A 20,873-nucleotide genomic window follows, 5' to 3' on the forward strand; every position below is an offset into this window, starting at 1 on the left:
TAGCGCAGTGGGTGTCCTCTGGTCCTGGTCTGCGTTTGTGATACCGATCTGTGTTTTTTCTGGTACAAGTACACCTCTTCAACAGATGCAATTATCTGTTTTCCTTGCCCCACGTTTTTTTGGTTTCTCTACATGAGTCAATTCTAACCTATGTAACGATCCATTCCACAGAGGTGAGAGAGTACTTGTAATCACATTTACCACCATTTATGGGATCCGAGACAGTTTTCATTTTTGTGGATAACGAAGCATTGTTTTAAGCAGGAGTTCATTTTGTGTTGTAATTTGGATTCTTTTCATGTAGAATTCCTCAAGAAATTCACACCATTTCAATGAACCTGCAGAGCCATCTGGCTAGCCCCAGTGGAATGGCTGCCACTTTGAAGGGACTACAGAATTCATTGGGTCGTCCTCTTCCGTTCAAGGTTAGTCAATACTGGCCTGTCCTCCTTCATGTGCCATCTGATCCTTGCAGTAGCACTCATGGCAGGATTGAGGAAAGCAGAAAAGCTTAATTCCATGGTGGCACAGTAGTAGTTAGCACTGTTGCCTCACAGCGCCGGTTCGACTCCTGGTTTGGGTCACTGCCTTTGCGGAGCCTGCACATTCTCCCTGTGTCTGCATGGGTTTCCTCCCACAGTCCGAAATACATGCCGGTTAGGTGCATTGGCTCAGTGTATCTGAACAGGCGCCAAAAGTGTGGTGGCTAGGGGATTTTCACAGTAACTTCATTGCAGTGTGCTATGCTATGTGTGACTAATAAATAAGTAAACTTTAAATTTTAATTAAACTTTAGATTGTCCAAGAGCATTGAGATGTTGGTAATTGGGCAAAGGTTCTAGCTGATCAAAGCTAATGTTTGATAAAGTTCTGCAAAGGGCAACCCGGTTATAAACCACCAAGTGGAAAGAGTCAGCAACCTTTCCAGATTTGAAAGTGATCCATTGAAAATGCGTAAAACTTTCTAACTATTTAAAATACTGATTAAGAATCATCATAACTAAAAATCCTACAAACTAAGGGATTGGTATTGGCAAAATTCACTGAGGAAGATGACTAACTGGGATCAATCACATCCAATAAGAAATGCAGCCAGGGAGGAAACCTGCAGCGAACAAGTACGTGCAGCATTTGTGCATCTGTAGCGCTGTATCAGATGTGATTTGTCTCACCAGAAAAGACTGATGGTGACCCATCGGAAACTTTTAACTGTGGAGGAGTCTGATAGAGTTGATTATAGAGAGAATCCAAAACTGAGGACCATAAATAAATGTTTTATTCAACCAGAGAGTGGATAGAATGCACAACTTGCTGTCACAAGAAATAGTTGAGATGCATTTAAGGCATTTCTATTTGCTACACACAAAAGTGGATTTACCAGAGATTAGCTGTCTGACAGAAATCAGGAAATCCTTTTAGCAAATACAGTTCCCATTTAATAGTGAACTGAAGTAATTATGAAGATTAAGTAGCATTAGTGTGCTTTAATATAGCATTATAATGTGGGCATAATGCAGTGGAATTGTACTTTTTATGTTATAAACTGAACCTGTAGATTAAGCATTGAAGTGTTCCAGTTTTTTTAGAAAAAAGAGAAACTGCATGTTATGAGGTGTTCTGCTGGCACATTATTATTCTTAGATGGAGTCAGTTTTTGAACCAGAGAGATTGAATTAAAGTTGGTAAAGAACATAAGAAATAGGAGCAGGAGTAGGCCATCTAGCCCTTCGAGCCTGCCCCACCATTCAATAAGATCATGGCTGATCTGTCGTGGCTCAGTTCCACATTCCCGCCCTCTCCCCATAACCCTTAATCCCCTCGCTTATCAAAAACCCATCAACCCGCATCTTAAAAATATTTAGCGAGGCAGCCTCCACCACTTCAACGGGCAGAGAATTCCAGAGATTCACCACCCTTTGAGTGAAGAAGTTCCTCCTCAACTCCGTTCTAAACCGTTTCCCCCCCCACCCCTTTATCTTGAGGCTGTGCCCCCTAGTCCTACTGTCCTTTCTGAGCGGGAAGGGCCTCTCCATCTCAATCCTATCCATCCCATTCATCATCTTATATGTCTCAATGAGATCTCCCCTCATTCTTCTAAACTCTAACGAGTACAAGCCTAGTTTATTCAGCCTCTCCTCATAGCTCAACCCCCTCAACTCCGGTATCAGCCTAGTAAACCTCCTCTGCACTCCCTCCAAGGCCAAAATATCCTTGCGTAAGTGCGGCGACCAAAAGATTAGCCTGGTTGAAGCAGGGAGGGAGGTCATGTATAAAGTTAGCTTAACCTGTAGGAGTGGTTACCTATTCTGCAAATGCAGTACTATTCTAGATATTCAAGGTTGTGAAGCTCTAAAAGTTGACACATTGGACAAAAATACCTTTTCCTCTTTTAGGCTGAATCTGTCGTGGAATGTGCATCTAAACTCAAGGTAATGAGCTCTGTCCTGGATGTGCTGAGACTGAGGCCAAAAATGACGGACATGACTTGGAAAGAACAGCTCCATAGAATAAAGGCAACTGCTACTGATTGGAATATCAAGCGACACTTGATGTTAGCTTGGGGTCTCGTCGTCCAAGCAAATCACTTTGCAGAGTGTGATACTGGTATGCTTTTTTTTAAAAAAAACCACATCTAATGCTTTGGGATAGCCTGAAAATTGAAGTTAAGTGCTATGTTACAGAGAGGGGAGAGAAGCAAACTCAACTCCTTTTATTTTTCTGACTGTCCATAACACAGGTATTTTTAACGTTTGAAATAAATTGGGATATTTTCCCCAAACCCTTTGTGAAGTTACTTTTTAAAATGGCTCAATGCAAACTCTCCTTCAGGTTAAATCAGAGATACTGTTTATTCATATATTCAAACCCGAGGAATGATCGTTATACCTACATATGTATATACCTGCATATGTATGCATACACATGCAAACAAGATGGAGATGGACTCAAAAGAGTTTTACAACTATGAATTACTAAAAACAAAGATAGGGATCCTAATACACATGGATTTTAGAGTCCAGAGCCCAGTGAGAATTTCCTCACGTGGGAGTTAAAGTTCAGGTACGTTCTGCTGGCTGAAAGCAGGACTGGTGTTGATGCACCAAGATGGGGTTGATATCCAGACACTTGGTCTGGTCTGCTCTGCAGGCAATGGCAGGAATCTTTCAAAAAGTTAGGCTTCAGGAAGGTTTGGACTTGAGGCAAATTTAGTTGTCAGCTTGGAGTCCAGTTTTGGCATTGATAAGCTGAATGTTGATAGCAGACAGTGGGCTGGGCAGGGCCTTGAATGGGAAGCTCACCCTTTTGCCACTTGAGGGCCTTTTCCTGCCCAACCTCCATTTTTCTGTGACTGGGGATATTCATCCTTAGAGCCTGGGAGCTTGCGGACCTCCCCCTGACCTTGCCCTCTCTGGCCACTGCGCATAGAATGACAGTTGGATTGGCTGGCAGCTCTCCAAAGTGGGATCACCTCCAGGTTATGAGTGGCAGTTCTGCCAGTCAACATTTCTGCTGGCGTTGGTTGGGATATGTTTCCTGCTGATTCCCCACGTGGCAGGAGGTGGGCCGTCACCACCCTGAAAATTCAAGCCCACCAGATTTTCAAGTTGATGCTGCTCAAGTAATTAGCTGTTGATTTTTGAAGTAGCTATGGCACTACCATTTTGTGTTTCAGGCATGTTGCAGTGTGCGGTAGATGTGCAAACCTCAATGATGAAATCTCAGAGTCTTCTAAACTCTTCAGACTCCCAGAGCCCTGAGGCTAGCCTACCTCAGCTGGATGGAGCAAATTTAAATCAATTAGCAAGTACAATTCAACTGTGGCCTGCACTGGAGTATCTGGCAATGCTCTGCAAGTATAAAGTAGTGGCTGACCTTTTGGATCTATCGTTAACCTCCAGGTAAGCAAAGAAGAGTACATTTATTTTTATTCATTCTCTTCATGGGGGAGTGGTTGGTCACTTGCAAGACCAGCAATTATTGCCCATCCCTAATTGCCTTTGAACTTGAGTGACTTACTAGGCTGTTTTGGTGGGCATTTTAAGAGTCAACCACATTGCTGTGGACCTGGAGTTGCATGTAAACCACAACAGATAAAGATGGCAAATCCCTGACAACTGATAGTTTAATGGTCATCATTTGAGACTAGATTTTCATTCCAAGTTTAAACTAAATTTAAATTCCATCAGATTTCACACTCAGGTTTGAACCAGTGACCTCTGGGCATTAGCCTGGGCCTCTGGACGACTAAATCTAGTGACGATACCCCCATGCCACCATCTCCCCCTTCAATAGCTGTTCAATTTGCTTGCCACTTAAAAAAGAACTACTGCACACTATGAAGCTTGCCAGTGGAGACCACTGTCAACCAGCCCTATCAATGGATTGCCCACCTTTATAACATTGATCAGTGTAGTCAGTTTTTATGATCCTCAGATTCTGTCGTTGTAAATGTACAAAACTGAAACCATGCAGTGAATATCTGGTGATTAACATTTGTATATGTGCCCAAACATGGGAAACTCAGAGCGTAATATTGAAAATGGAATTGGGCCATACCCTTTTTCATGCTCTCTCAAGACATCAAACCACAAACTTTATTTTGAGGGTGGGGGTGTGTGTGTGTTTGAGATTTTCTATAACATCAAAAGGGAATGTGGAGTTATTGTACTAATAGTACTTTCAACCTGTTTTCAAATCATGATATTGTTTGCCTGTACAGCAAGTGAAAATCATAGAATACCTACTGTGCAGAAGGAGATTCAGCCCATCGAACCTGCACCAATGACATCCCACCCAGGCCCTATCCCTGTGACTCTACACATTTACCCTACTAATCCCAGTGACATCCCCCTAACACTAAGGAGTGATTTAGCTTGGCCAACAACCTAACCTGCAGACTTTTGGACTGTGGAAGGAAACCAGAGCACCCGGAGGAAACCCATGCAGACACAGAGAATGTGCAAACTCCACACAGACGGTGACCCAAGCCGGTAATCAAACCTGGGTCCTTGGCACTGTAAGGCAGCAATGCGAACCACTTTATACTTTATTTAATCACATTATGCTTTATATTACCAAAGGTGTCACATACCCATCATTAATTATCTCTTTTTGCTTTATTGTCAACCCTTTGTTTTAATTTAAAAAAAAGACTGACTTGAAAACCAGTAGCATTTGAAGTACTGAACTTCATGTTTTACCACCACCAGTGCCAGAGCTAAACCAGATCAGTCAATGATGCAAGCTCAACTCCGTCAATTAGTATCATTCTGTTTACGGTCTACACCAATGGCAACCCAAGAGCTCCAAGGATTTTGGTACTTAGCACAGGTTGATGAGGTGAGCACATGAATACAATTGGGTAAGGTAAGCATTGAAATGCTGTAGTGTTGTGATTTTCTTTCCTGTGTGTCAGAAGAAACATTGTCTCACCTGACAGACCTGTTGTCCTTTTTTTACTCAGTGTGTAGACTGAGTGGCCACACAATGACATGATGCCACGGCTACAGAAGGGGTCAAATTTATAGGAGCGCGGGCAGAGTATAAGCATGAAGTTGCTGCTAAGCTAGTAAATAAATTACTGCTTGTTATAAGTCTGTTATCGGTGTTTCAGGAAACCCACACATTTACAGTGTACAAATGATTCACAACCTGTTGCTGGATTTTAAGACTGGGGGCTGTGTTGGGGGAAGGATATCTTTTTGGAAGCGTGGGTTCAGTGTTTTGGTGCGTTTGGGGCTTCATTTGCATCTGGTTATACAAAACCTAACCTGAGAGTTCTTGATGTCAGTAAAAGGTTCTGGAAAATGCAGGGCCTGAACTTCTGTGAAGTGGCAATCAGATTGTGACTCCACCAACTGAGTGGGTTTCCTCCGGATGCTCCGGTTTCCTCCCACAGTCTGAAAGACGTATTGGTTCGGTGCACTGACCGTGCTAAATTCTCCCTCAATCTACAACTACATATGTGTATACACGCGCATACACATGGAGATGGACCAAAAAGAGTACCTCTGTTCCTGAACAGGCACTAGATTTTCACAGTAACTTCATTGTAGTGTTAATGTAAACCAACTTGTGACACTAATAAATAAGCTTATATTTAAATAGTTTTTAGTTTTTTTAAAAATAATTTTTTTTTTTTGCAAATTAATTCCTGAAACACCTCATATTTACTCTTGGAAACATTGAATCTGACAGATCAGTGAAACCCCAAATTGTAAATGAATATGGACATGCACATTCAATATATCAGTGAAAGAAAGAGGAAAATATTTGATTGATGAAATTGTATCTCTAAATAGTTAATGTGTTCTCGTTATCCCAGCTTTCTGCTGAAGAATTAAAGTTGCTGACTTCAGAACTGTTGTCGACCACATTTGGAACATTCTGGAATAGCTCTGTTACAACAGACCCTGACTACTGGCTGACGTGGAAACCCCCCACATCCATAAGAGACGATTGGGTGCCAGAAGCTAGCATCGACAAATCCCTAAAGGTTGGTTTTATTTTCTTTTAAATAACCTGTATGAGCGTGAGGTTTGCCAACAGGATAGCTAATGAGTGAACAGTTGTACAATAATATTAAACGTATAATTCTCAACAAGCATTTTGAACAGTAAGAAGTGTTTCAACACTAGCTTGAAGTCCAACAGGTTATTTGGTAGCACAAGTTTTCAGAGCGCTGCTCCTTTATCAGGTGAGTGGAGAATTGGGTTCACAAGCAGGGCATATGTAGACATAGATTCAATTGCAAGATAATGGTTGGAATGCAAGTCGTAATAGGTACAGACAATAAGTGGAGAGAGGGTTAAGCACAGATTAAAGAGGTGTGAATTGCTTCAAGCCAGGGCAGTTAGTAAGATTTTGCAAGCCCAGGCAAATTGTGGGGGGGAATTACAGGTAGTGTGACATGAACCCAAGATCCCAGTTGAGGCCGTCCTCGTGTGCGGAACTTGGCTATTAGCTTCTGCTTGGCGATTTTGCATTATTGTTTGCCTTGAAGGTTACCTTGCAGAATGCTTATCCAAAGATTGGAGGCTGAATGCCCTTGTTGGGAAACACTTCAGCAGCTATGATTTGAAAACAATTCGTGCTCTGCACGTAGATGAAAACCTAGCCCCAGAATCGAGCGGGGAAATGCTAGTGGCCCACCAATTTCTGTCCTGAACCCGCTAATCAGTTGCAAATAGGAATTTTCATATTGTAATCAGCTCCAAGCTGTAAATCACAGAGCTGGTTACACTGAAGATCTTGGTCACGGAGGCTATGGTGCCCAGCGGGAAGCCTGTGAACTGGCCCTGTACATGTCTCCTGGCCCACTGTGCTACTAGAGTAGTGCAGTGGGCTGAAAGAATCCCCCCCATATGCCCTTTTATCTACAAATTCTTCTAAATGCTTCCAGAAGATTCTGTCATAAAGCCAATTGTGTAACTGAGAAAGAATCTTTAGGTTCAATGAAATTACTTGTAAAAGATGCCAAAATGCTTAGTTCAAATGGCACATTCGTCACATAAAGGCAATAAAGTTCATTGTCACTGTATCTACTTGGAAGTAATATTTGGTCAACGTTGGAAGCTTCAGATCACAGCTCCAGACCAAATCCCTGACTCAGAGTAACTTTACAATCTGCGTTGGTTTTAATTACAAGTTGACCAAAAATCCCAGCTTAACTCTTAGCCAAAATAACCATTTTAAAGCCAATAATGCTATAATTGTTGTTGTAGTCATTCTTTGTCCATCTGCAGATCGTAAATAATCATCTCCAAATAGTGTAAAGCATAGCGCCGAGAGTAGTCTGGGAATGTATTGCCTGGAATCTTAGCTGACAATATTGTATCATAGAGCAAGCAGAAGAAAGAGGAAAACTAACTTGTAAACCAAAGGAACTTGATATAGCTTGCTTGATAGTTAAAACCAGATTTTGTAATGTTCTTAATGCCCAGAGAATATTTATTTTCCTCTAATAGGGGCCTGGCATTTTATGTCGTGATGTTCAATCTAAGTGTTTCTTTGAAATTTTGACCAACGCCAATCAAAATACTTCTGGGACTGTCAGTGGAACTGATGTGATAATAGCGTCCCACGTGACTCTGGGCGAGTGGCTGGAGCGAATGCAGCAATTACAAGAAGTCAGCTTAGTGTTGTGGACCAACATGGCTATGTGTTCCTTTGCCGATTTCAGGTATGTCATAGGAACATCAGAATTAGGAGTGAGAGTTGGCAATTCAGCCCTTTGAGCCCACTCTACCATTCTAATATGATCATGATTCATCTTCATCTCCATCTCATCCTGACGCCACTTCCCTCCCTTTTTCCCCATAGCCATTTATCTCAATTTTGATCAAATGTTTATCTATCTCGAATCCATTGATCGATTCAGCATCTACTGCACTCTGGGCCAGTGAGTTCCACAGATTGACAACCCTCTGCGAGAAGTAGCTGCTCCTTATTTCTGTCTTGAACCTCCCCCCTCTTATTCTACAACTATGACCTCTTGTCCTAGACTGTTCTAGAAGGGGGAAACATTTGGTTAACATTTACTTTATCAATCCCGTTGAGTATTTTATATATCTCAATCAAATCCACCCCCACCTCCGCCCCTCTTCTGAACTCTAACAAATACAAGCCCAAGCTACTCACCCCCTCCTCATACAACAGCCCCTTCAAACCTGGAATCAGTCTAGTGAACCTTGTCTGAATTGCCTCCAGTGCCACTACATCCTTCTTCAAATAAGATGGCCAAAACTGAATACAGTACTCTAAGTGTGGTCTCACCAGTGCCTTATACAATTGTAATAACACTTCTCTACTTTTATACTCTAGACCTTTTGCAATAAAAGCCAAGATTCCATTTGCCTTCCTCAGAACGTTCTACACCTGCATATCTACTTTCTGAGACTCGTGCACAAGGACACCCAGATCCCTCTGCACAGACATCCTTTAAATCTGTTTCCCATCTAAATAGAAATTTGCTGTTTTTATTTTTCTGACCAAAATGGTTAACCTTGCACTTACCTACATTAAACTCCACCTGCCATACTTTGGCCCACCCCTCTAGTCTGTCAATATTCATTTGTAAACTTTATATTTCCTCATGTGAGCCTGTTTTTCCACCTATTTTTGTGTCATTAGCAAATTTCGGTCTGTTGCACCATGTTGTAGAAAAGGAGTTGGAATTAACAATGCCACTGCTTATTTGAAAGTGAACATTCTCATTATGGTTGGTTTGTTTGGATATTTTCAAATGTGTTTCAGCGCAAACAACTGAACTGGGATGAAAATTGAACATAGAAATGAATCCCCACTATGCTGGTCAGCAAGAATGTATCTCTGTCGTACCAATGCCAGCAGTTGTGGAAGCATTGGTGTAGGTTGGGGGTGGGGGGGTGCTGCCTTTGGCTTGGTATGTGAGGAAAGTCCATCCCCCAGAACACTTACCAAGGACAAGAACACTTACCATGGGCAAGTGAAGCTGCTGACTTTTTTCTTAGAATTATAAGCAGTTTCATGATGTACGTATTTCTAAAATGTGAGAATTTTGGTGCAATAGCAATGAGAGACGTGACTGCTGGAATAGTTCCTCCACTCCCAGGACTCTGTAATTATCCAGCGTGCTAACTGAAATTGGTTTTACACCAATGCATTCCACTGTGTTGTATAGTGGGTTAGCGCACGGTTCCTGTAACTTGATTTGGGATTAAATGAAATGCCGTGCAAGTGTCATAACTCACTTCAGAACTTATTTTTGAATGCGGGATGTGAATAGGTCTGTTTGCTGATATGATGTTGGCTTCTTGTGTTTTTACAGGTTTAATTTCTAACCAGAAAACAAACGCCAATGGTAATAGATGCTTGTTCTGAAGACATTCTGTAATATAGCTGTCAAATTCGTAATGCTAAAATCAAAGTTTTAAGCACCAAATGGTGTAGTTTCAAATGGTATTTGTAAGTTCTGGGGGAGAGGAAAAGAACTTGACGCTTTGTTGTTTACAGATTCACAGATTCCAGATTGCAGTGCACGTTGCTACTTAAACAGCTCCATGCAATTAAGGATCTTTTGCCAGAAGAGCTTCGGGAGGAATATTTGCAGACATGTGACCAACTCGCCATTGATAAAAACAGCATTGCCAGTCACAGTATTCAGAGTTTACTCAGCAATCTTGCAGAGCAGGAAATACTGCCCGAAGATCTCGTTTCGCTTCTTGTTACCTGTGTGCGCAAGTTTGTGGGCAAAGAAAAGGATTTTCGAAGCCTTTCGGCACAGGCCCAGAGTGGCTGCCTGTGGGTGAACCTAGGATTGGTTCAGATTCAGATTTGGACGCCGCAGACCAAGTTTGATCCTGCTGTCAAAAAGCTGTACAAGTTAAATTATGTCAAGGAGGAGGTCAGTCATCTTGTTTTTGTCTTGTAGTTAATCACCTAACTGGGACATGTTTAATGATATTTAGATTTTGCATATTCTCCAAGAAACCCCACTGGACCCAGAAGCAATGGTCAGTGATGCCATTTGTGATGTTGCGACACTTGCATTTACCACAATTGCTCCAACTCCTGTGCCTTAAATCGTTGTGCCGCTATGTGCCGGTGCTTTGTCCTTTATAGCCTACTCAATTCAAGTTTACCGTTTTGATCCTTTGCATTTACTCAACGGTGGATGAATTATGGAACAAACTTTTGTAAATTGCAATTAATTAAAAATTGATCCTGGTGTTTTGAGTGTTCCACTTGTCCATGATTGCTGCTTCCCTTAGAAGGAGAGGGTGCTTAACCGCAACAGTGGCGTGTGAGGTGAGTTTTGATGTCAAAGCACTTTCTTGCTCATTGCTGAAACCGTGGAGACCTTCATCTGGGCAAGGTTAGAATTGAAGCAATTATGGAACAACTCCCCTTATAATCTCTGCTCACTGTAACCTTGTGTGATCCACCTGAACATACTGCACATTCACGCTGCATAAAAGTTATTGTCTTTTGATCTTGAGTACAGAAGATGCCATGTATTTAGAGGTGTTGTTGGGGTGAATTGATAAACTGAGACCCCACCTGCCTGTTCTGGTGATTCAGGTGTACCTTAAAAGATTCCATGATGGCTTTGCACTTGCAAATAACTTCCTATTGGCTGTTTATCCCATTGCTGTAGATGTGTGTTCAAAATAAACCACCCATTCACTAAAATGCTCTTAACTCGCATGGATAATATCAGTGCATTGAAATGCCAACTCTGTAGTTGAATAGCTTGGTAAAGTCATATATTTGTAGCTGTCCACATTTGCTTTATTATTGTTGATGTTTTTTCTGACTTGAGACACTGTGATCCAAAGTTGCTCCATAAATGCAAGTTGTTGTTGTTGTTGTTGTTGTTGCTGCCTGCTAATAGTCTTTTTTTTCCCTTTTCCTAGTTGCAACAATTGCAGTGTGAATGGAAGAGCCGCAGCCTGTCTGAACAGTTATTGACTGGTCAAGAACTATTACAGGACGGAGAGAACAGACATTGCCATCCCCAAATTAGGTGCCTAATTAAATATGCTGTCTATTAGCCAATCAGTATTGTTTACACTAATCCATGACTTCCTTTTCTCATTCTTCGGGCACTTCCTGGTTCCCAGTCCAGCAGACTGACTTGAATTGCTGTATCAGATTGCCTGTGAGAATAGCTGAGCAAATTAAGTGACAGACTCTCTGATCCATTATTCCAGTAAGGATGTGTGCCTGGCTGTGTTTTGGCCATGTGAAGTTGAGAACTATTTGACTTGTGGATGAGAGATTTTGCTATCAATGTTTCGGGAGAAAAGAACCTCTGGGAACCATCTGAGTAATTTTAAATGTAATGAATGTCTGTGAGTGCGTATGTCAACTCATGACATAAAGAATTAGAGTGTTCCTCCATTGAGATTTTTTACGTAGCTTTTTTATGAAAGCGGTTATGTTGGGAAGTTAACAATTGGACCTTATTTGCAGCACTTTTGAGTTTGGGAAATTGCTAGGGTTTATGAACTGTTAACTGCAGGTGAACGTAAATCGGTTTCCTCCTGAAACATATTGCTGAGCCAGTCACCCTTGTACTGCCTTCCTGCACCATTGGTTTTGTTGAAACATCACAAGGCTGAAGCCCTTGCTTCAGGCCAACATTAAAGTTGAAAGTGGAAGAACACCACATAAATCAAAATGGTGCTTAGGTGACGAGCAAACTTGGCTTGAATGCCTGTCAGAGGAATGTAATATTAAGAGTTAGAGTCATAGAGATATACAGCATGGAAACAGGCCCTTCAGCCCAAATTGTCCATACCACCCTTTTTTTTAACCACTAAGCTACTCCCAATTGCCCGCGTTAGGCCCAGATTCCTCTGTACTCATCTTACCCATGGAACAGTCTAAATGCTTTTTAAAAAACAATTGTACCCACCTCTTACTACCTCTGGCAGCTTGTTCCAGACACTCTGTGTGGAAAGTATCTTTTGTATCTCTCCCCCCTCACCTTAAATCTATGCCCTCTAATTTTAGACTCCCTAACTTTAGGAAAAGATGTTGACTATCTAGCTGATTTATACCCCTTATTGTTTTATAGACCTCTATAAAATCTTTCCTCCTAAGTCTCCTGCACTCCAGAGTAAAAAGGACTAGTCTATCCAACTTCTCATAACTCAAAAATATAAAGTCCTGCTAGCATCCTAGTAAATATTTTCTGCACTCTTTCCAGTTTAATTATATCCTTTCTATAATAGGGTGACCAGAACTGTACACAGTATTCCAAGTGTGGTCTTACCAATGTTTTGTACAACTTCAACAAAACGTCCCAACTCCTGTTGATCGTTTTGTGGTCCTTTGTTGGATTGGAAGATGATATTTGACAATGCTGTTCACTGCATGATTGGTTGATTGCGAAGAGATTCTGGGACATTTGTGATAGAGGACACCTAAACAAGAGTTCTCTTTTGAAGAGCTTTTAATACTCAAGAATATTGTGTTGCTCTGCTCCATTAAATGAGACATCAGCAATGTGTCCCATCAACTTAAATAATTTTTTGTTTTACATGCCCTAGGTTTTTGCAGCGAAGAATCAGCCATCTGAAGGAGCAGATTGCAGTATTGTCCAGAAAACAGGCCTACCGTCCCCATGTACCTCAGTATGACTTCCTGTACCAAGACGTCCACCATTATGTCAACAGTATTGCACAGAGGTCCAAAGTCAAATCCCTGCTCTCCCGTCTGCTGCTACTCCTGCAGGCGAAGCGACCTAAATCGCGTCAGAGTGTTCAGGCCTTACTCAATGAAGAGGCAGTTTGGCAGCAATCCCATCACCAGTTCAGGAGGCGCATCGCAGAAGAGTACTGTCAGTATCCTGATGTCGTAGAGCCCCTACTTGGTGCCATTTTGCAGATGCAACATGGCATGCGACTTCTGGCATCTGAGGTTCACCTATCACTAAATAATAAGCTTGTTAAACAGCCTGACCTCACCAGACTTGTCACTTGCCTTTCAGCCTTCCCTTCCGTCAGCTTTTCGTTCCCAACCTACCTTGCCCAGGCAGGTGAATTATGTTCAAAGACCTCCATGGAGACCCTCAAAGGGCTTAACCAGTTCTTGTGCAAAACCTTGACAGATGAAAAGTCCCTGGCTAAGGCACAACACTTGCTCCCAACACAAGAACAGCTACTGGTGAATGCTCTGCTGTATCTGCGTTGTCATGTGCTCTCGCTGGGTGACCTGGACCAGGCGTCACTGCAACTTTTCAGACACATCTGCCAAGTAATTAGAATTTGATGCTTTGGTATTCTGATTCCTCAGTAGGCAAACATATGGCATTGTAATGTACATGTTGTTTAAGTTTATTTATTGCTGTCACAAATAGTCGTACATAACATTGCAATTAAGTTACTGTGAAAATCCTTCAAATATCAGGTTTTATCAAATCAGTAAATCTTTTCTGTCCTTCCCAGCCTATTCTTCCTTCTCCCTATTTAACACCTCATCCCACCCACTCTCAGCATCGCCAATATTTTTCTTGGCAGTGACTTCTTGTTTGTCAGCAGCAATCCTCTGGTATACCATCCATTTACTAGTTGAACACGTGTGTAAACCTTTATAGTAAATACTGACGGGCATCAAGTTGTACCCACCAGGGTACAACTGACTGAACCAGGTGCACATAAAATTTCAGCCATTGTCATTGAGTAATAATGAGTGGAAATCTTAAATACTTTCCCCATCTCTTTGCTTCTCTTTCCCCAATCAGCTGCTGTACCATCTTTTTTTTTGGAACTGTATAAATTCAAAGCATTTCACGTCAGGTTTAATTCTTCTTGAAATTTTAGAACTTGATGTGTAAATTTAAATTTAACATATTTAAAATATTTTTTAGATAGTGAGGCATTTCTGGTAGCATTGCTGGCATGTGTTAAATTTGGCAAGTGATTCTCCAAACATTTTGACTGGATATAGTGGCTAGGCCATTTATAGTTCTTCACTAACAACCCAGAGATAAGGTTCAGATCCCACCACTACAAATTATAAAATTGAATTTAAATCCAATGCTTTTATAAGCCACTCATCAAAACTCCCAACTTGCCATTAAAGACTCAACTGCCTTTCAGGTGAGGAGACCTGCCACCTCTACCTGCTCGAGCTACACTTGACATTTTTTTTCTGCATACATTGTGGATGACTCCACCTTCAGCATAACTTAAGTGGATGAATGGAGTTGAGGTACAGGTCAGCTGTGATGCAATCAGATAGCAGGAGATGCTCAAGGGGCTGAATGACCTCTTAATAAAAATGTGGACAACAGGGTGGCACAGTGGTTAACACTGCTGCCTCAGAGCACCTGGGACCCGGGTTCGATTCTGGCTTTGGGTGTTCTCTCCCATGTCTATGTGGATTTCCTCCGTGTCTTCAGTTTTCCACTCACAGCCCAAAGATGGGCCAAGCTAAATTGCTCCTTAATGACCCAAGATGTGTAGGTTAGGTGTATAAGCCATGGTAAGTGGGTGGGATTACAGGGTTAGAGGGCCTGGATTAAGATGTTGTTTTGCAAAATTGGTGCAGACTCGATGGGCTGAACAACCTCTTTCTACACTGTAGGATTCTGGGGATAGCCTATAGATACTGCCTTCCACGTACACCAAAAATAATTATTTCCTTTTCATAAATGATTTGCTTTCTATATTAGAAAGGGGACAGGGTGAAATTTGGCATGATTTTATTGACTACCATCCAGGAAACTCTGCATGTCGATACAGGACTTGGACAAGATGAAGTAGAGGTGTGAGTCTCCCAGGACCAGATTACTTGCTAATGTTCCTTGCTTTGGCTCAGCTTGTAGAAGAGATGAAAACTGGTTAGATAGCGACTGCAGTTGGTTTGAGCCACTACTTTTAAAAGCAGGAAGAGAGAGGGAGAAGGAAAAGGATATAGTTTTTTTAATCAATGCCTATTGATAATTAAAGGTGGTGTTTTTAGACATTTGTATTTTTATCCCCCTGACACTGAGTCAATGGCCAATCCACCTAACTTGCACTTCTTTAGACTGGGAGGAAACTGGAGCACTTGACATGGGGAGAACATGCGAACTCCACGCACACTTATGAACCCAGATCCTGGGCACTGTGAGGCAGCAGTGCTTACCATGCAGTTTGGGACAGAAAAGATCAAGAGCAGAATTTTCCCATCCCACCTGTGACGGGAATCGTAGAGAGCGGGAGAGGCAGACCATGGAAAGGTCCATTGACCTTGGGCGGGATTTTCTGGTCTTGGGGCTGGAAAGTCCCACCCCAGGTCTAAAGTGTCTTCCAGCTAACAAACCCAGTAGTGTACTCTTGGGGTTGGCAGGAAACGGAGCAACATAATTGAACAAAATAAAAATTCTGTTGATGTCTTGTATTAAAGGCAATGGTAAATGCCTGGCATGAACAAGAAGAATGTAGGAGAGTGAAAGAGGAGCAGGAAGCCAGCCTGTATAAGTACAAGAGCAAACAACATGTCTCAGGCCTGACTGAGGAGGACGAGGAAAATGAATTCAAACAGAATTTCCCACAGTATAACAAGGTAATGTGGAATATTATTTTCTTCAGTTTGTTCTAACCTTTAATGAAGGAACTATAATATACACTGTGGCTCTGCGTTTGTTTTAAATTATATTTTTGATCATTTCATTGGATGAATCACTTGTTTTGATGTACATTTTAAAGTTGATGTTTTCCTAAGCTGCATTGTTATGAAATAGCTTAAAATGATGTGTGAAACAAGCATTAAAACGTCTCTCTCTTCCATGTAGTTTCATAGAACAAGCACAGATAGACCTTTGAATCATTTGACTGTTAAGCAGTTTAATTTTTCTTTCTTCAGGATTTTTCTGACATCACATCCCAGCCTAGTCTTGAACAAGAGATGGAGACTGAAGTTGAGAGCACAGTGACTGAAACAGCTGATGTTGCCCACATGTCACAGAGTTCAATTCAAATCATCATGAATATTCACCAGCAAATGTATTTGGGATTTGCACAAACTGTATGGTACCGCCAGGCCACACCAACACATCAGTGTAGTGACTACCTTAATGCTTTTGTGTCCTCTTACCATACAGCTGCCTTGTTAAGTACGCAGTTCTACTCTCTAATTGGTGAGTGTATTCAACTATTTAAATTTTTAATTCTTTGTTGGTATGTGGGTGCCAGTTTCTGTGGTCAGTATTTGTTGCCCATCCCTAATTGCCCTGAGTGACTTGCTATGCTATTTTAACTGCCTTACTGTGCGTCTGGTGGCACATGGAGGCCAGAGCAGGTCAGGACAGCAGATTTCCTTCCGTAAAGGACATTACTGAAACAGATTGGTTTTCGTAACAATTCCATAGCTTCGTCACTGAGACTAGTTTTCAGTTCCAGATTTTATTAAATTTAAACTCCACCAACTGTGATGGTGGAATTTGAAGCAGTGACCCCATAACAATAGCCTGGGTCTCTGGATTCTTAATTCTGTGTCATTAGTGTCTCCTATCTTGCAGTATATTTTTACGGACAATATACAGACTGTTTTTCAAGCCGATGACAATGATGCCTGTGCACTCTGATGTTGGGTGAATTTGTAGGAATTTGTGTGAAATTTAACATGAATGAGACTGTTGCATGACTGACTATTTGTCCCAATTGTCTGCTTAACATTGAGGAAAATATAGGTGACGAGGAGCTGAAGCTGCAAAAAAAAACTTATTAATTTAACTGGCTGGATGGATCAGAGCATCTTTTTCCATTCTTCATTCAGATCTCCAGTGGGAGCGACCATTGAGGTGGTTGAATGCGCTCTGTTGTTGGCACAGTCAGAATCATAAAATCCCTACAGGGCAGAAGGAAGCCATTTGGCCTATTGAGCCTTCACCAACAATCAATCCCACCCAGGCCCTATCCCTGTAAACCCACATATATGCACTTCTAATCCCATCCCACCCCCCTCCCCTTATACTAAGGGGCAATTTATCATGGCCAATCAACCTAACCTGCACTTCGTTGGACTGTGGGAGGAAACCGGAGGGAAACTCATGCAAACACGAGGAGAACGTGCAAACTCCACGCAGACTGTCACCCAAGACCGAAATTGAACCTGGGTCCCTGGTGCTGTGAGACAGCAGTGCTAACCACTATGTCACCATGCCGCCCAGAAAGTTGAGAGTTTAGTCTGCACTAGAGAATATAATGCGGGCTGACAATCCAGTGCTACGTTTGCACTGCTGCACCATAGGTACAAAGTTGAATTGAGATTCTTTCTGTGATTTGAGGTCGGTGTAAAAGATGCCGTGACGTAACTCCAAGAAGAGCAGGGGTTGATCTCAATTTCCTGGCCAGGATCCATTAGTGATTTGGAGTTAAGGTTCACAAATTCAGTAGGTAAATTCACTGATGATGCAAAATTAATGAAGGTGATGATCTCCAAATTATAAAGGTTAGTGCAGGAGGAGGCCGTTTGGCCCTTTCACTCAGCTCCGTCATTCATTACGATCATGGCTGATCATCCACTCAATAGCCTAATCTTACTTTCTCCCCATAACCTTTGATCCCGTTCACCTTAAGTGCCATGTCTAGCTACCTTTGGAATGAAGTTTGTGCCATTATTTTGCCTCAATGAACCGTAAAGGAACATAATTAAAAATTGAAGAAGAAATTGGGAAGTTGAACTGGGTGTGCTACAATTGCACTCCCTTAATTACTAAACATAAATGGTTAATTGTATATTATTCATTTCAATGTAATGTTTCTTTGCTTTGGGTTAGATGCTTCTTTGAGTGGACAGTTTCATGGCAGTCAGTTATTGATCAGCGCTCTCATCCAAAACTCTGTCGGGGGAGAAGAAAGCTCTGAGCTTGTCCTACCCCAGGAAGAAACTTACGATTTCTACCAACACCCAAATATCCAACAGGTGAAGAAGTGTCAGCCTATCCTGAGGAATTTCACTCAAAAGGTGAAAGAGTTACTATTGGACTGGCCTGAACATCCAGCGCTGCTGCAGGTGAGGAGAATCCAGTTACTGTATTCTGCACCATTCGCTCTTTGTCCGGTTTGTGCCGAGCATCCATTTGGTCGTGTTGCGATCTTTAACGTTTTGAAGCGTCCCATCTTCAGTTCTTATAACGTGGATCCCTGCTCCTCAATCTCTGTCATTTTACCCATTTGCTTTTCTCCAGCCAGTGAATCTTTTCTCCTTACGTTTGAGGATTTTTGTTTTAAAGTGGGAATAGTAAATGATAATTCGCATGGAATGGGCAAAGACAAAATTTGGGATATTCCTCTTCATACAATGTATACACAGTTTAATACTGATTATATAATTTGCTCTTCAGCATTTACCCAATGGAATGCAATACTGCATTCCAGTAAATAAAGTGCCTTTATAGTTGGCCCGGTGTTTAAGCACCCACATGTATTTTGGGATTTAAGTAATCATCAATGTAATACCTGTTCAGTATTGAAATAGCTGTACTATGCTTCTGCATTATTCACATTTAAGGCAGGATGCACCTGTGTTGGAGACAGTAAAGAAATAGCCTTGGGGATGAGGTGTTCATCCTATGAGAGGCTGAGTAAATTGATCCATGAGTTTAGAAGAAACTGATTGAAGCATACAAGACTCAAGGAGCTAGGTAAAGTAGACATTGAGAGATTGCACCTCATGGTGCAAACAATCTCAGGATAAGGGGCCGATGTTCATTTAGGACTGAGGTGAGGAGAAATTATGTCACTCGGTGTTGTGAATCTTTGGAATCCTAGGTGGTTGTGAATACTCCTTTGTTGAATACATTTTAAGGCTGAGGTGGACAGAATTTTGGTACGTCGGGTAAGAGTGGGATATGGAGAATGGGCAGGAAAGTGGAGTTGATCGGCCACGATTGTATTGAGTGGCAGAGCAGGCTCAACAGGCCATATGGTCGTCTGCTGCTCCAATTTCTTGTGTTCTTCAGATGTGGATTGTGGTATTCCCAAGTTGAATAGGAAGTTGGGCGCAGAGTAAATTTGTACGCTTGGGAGTGTGCTTGAGGAGAGCATTCACCAATAATGAAGTTTGCTGTCATTGTTGTTTTAAGCACTCCTAGCACTCTGAACCATGCTAGTTTCTGAAATATTTCATCACTTGATAGACTTAAGACAATTCTTCATATAAAGACTTGGTAGGAAACAGGATGAGTTAGAATAATAGCAGTGAAAGAGAATGTACCACTGCAATGTTATTAATTAGTATCAAAATGTATCCACTAGCATCTACAAAAAATATGAATATTTCAGATTGAACCCTTGGAGCACTGTCTGTGTCTCGATTTGGGCTCTGTATTTCTCACGGTTAAAACCATCCTGTTCCGTTTCTTTCAGCTGCTGTATTTAACTGTCCCTTGTGACAGATTTATTAGGAGCTTCTGAGCCTCAATTTGGCAATGGACACATGTCTGTGTTTAGAATATGCCTTGCTTTGTTGTGTGGTCTAGCAAGGTTTTGGTGTGAATTTCAAGACTGTATCATTCTTGTTTTACAGCTGTTAGTCGTAATGGACAGAATTAGAAGCTTTCCTGTTTCCTGTGCTTTAGCGAAATTCTTAAATGGCCTGGAGATCCTCTTGACTAAATCCCAGGTGAGCCATTCCTCTCCCCTCATTGTCCAGCTCCCCAAAACAAAAAAACCTGTATTCTGGTGGTGGTACACCAGTAGACGATCCTCGACCCATACTGAACAAACAATCCGTTTTTGTTTTGCAGGACTGGGAAGAGAATGCCAGTCGATCTGTGTCCTTAAGGCAACACCTCGATGCTGTCAGTCAACTGATCATTCAGTGGCGCAAACTGGAGCTAAAGTGAGAATCATTATTTGATTAGCCACTTTAAATGGGGACCTGTGGCATCATTTGTACTGTTCCTGTAGCTGCAAATTGGTGGGAATTAAATTGTGCGAAAACATTTTATGTTTTAAAACCCCTTGTGTGGAAATGACCATAGTGCTGGGAAGAGTCGATGTCTAAAGGGACCTGGGTGTCCTTGTTCATAAGTTAGGAAGACAAATAGTTTGTTACCCTTTATTGCAAGACGATTTGAGTACAGGAGTAAAGAGGCTTTGTTGCTATTGCATACAGCCTTGGTGGGAACACACCAAGAGTATTGTGTGCAGTTTTAATCTCCTTTCCTAAGGAAGGATATATTTGCCATAGAGAGAGGGCAGCGAAGGTTCGCCAGAGTTCCAAACATCCTACTAAGAACAGTAGGCATAATCCCCTTTCCAATCTCATGTGCCAATATTGCCTTTTTACCAATCAATGTCATACTTGATCATTCTGATCCTTTAGATGTAGTTCAAGAACAAACATGACTGTTAATTATTGATGCAACCCAATATTATGCTTGAGAATAGATC

General features: G+C 41.7%; 1 protein-coding gene across 1 annotated transcript in view; it reads left to right on the plus strand.

Moving 5' to 3' along the window:
• Nucleotides 1-20,873, plus strand: part of mdn1 (midasin AAA ATPase 1) — a 187,776-nt gene that overhangs the window by 114,500 nt on the left and 52,403 nt on the right. Inside the window, exons 55-68 of the mRNA XM_080192761.1 lie at nt 305-425; nt 2,394-2,604; nt 3,674-3,899; nt 5,211-5,340; nt 6,326-6,496; nt 7,968-8,182; nt 9,994-10,384; nt 11,397-11,506; nt 13,038-13,743; nt 15,880-16,038; nt 16,339-16,612; nt 18,254-18,489; nt 20,005-20,100; nt 20,225-20,319. Of these exons, the coding sequence (XP_080048887.1) occupies nt 305-425; nt 2,394-2,604; nt 3,674-3,899; nt 5,211-5,340; nt 6,326-6,496; nt 7,968-8,182; nt 9,994-10,384; nt 11,397-11,506; nt 13,038-13,743; nt 15,880-16,038; nt 16,339-16,612; nt 18,254-18,489; nt 20,005-20,100; nt 20,225-20,319 (3,141 nt within the window). The remainder of the gene's footprint in view (nt 1-304; nt 426-2,393; nt 2,605-3,673; nt 3,900-5,210; nt 5,341-6,325; nt 6,497-7,967; nt 8,183-9,993; nt 10,385-11,396; nt 11,507-13,037; nt 13,744-15,879; nt 16,039-16,338; nt 16,613-18,253; nt 18,490-20,004; nt 20,101-20,224; nt 20,320-20,873) is intronic.

The sequence above is a fragment of the Carcharhinus amblyrhynchos genome, chromosome 7 (genome assembly GCF_965287045.1).
Source record: "Carcharhinus amblyrhynchos chromosome 7, sCarAmb.v2.hapA, whole genome shotgun sequence".
Lineage (NCBI taxonomy): Eukaryota > Metazoa > Chordata > Chondrichthyes > Carcharhiniformes > Carcharhinidae > Carcharhinus > Carcharhinus amblyrhynchos.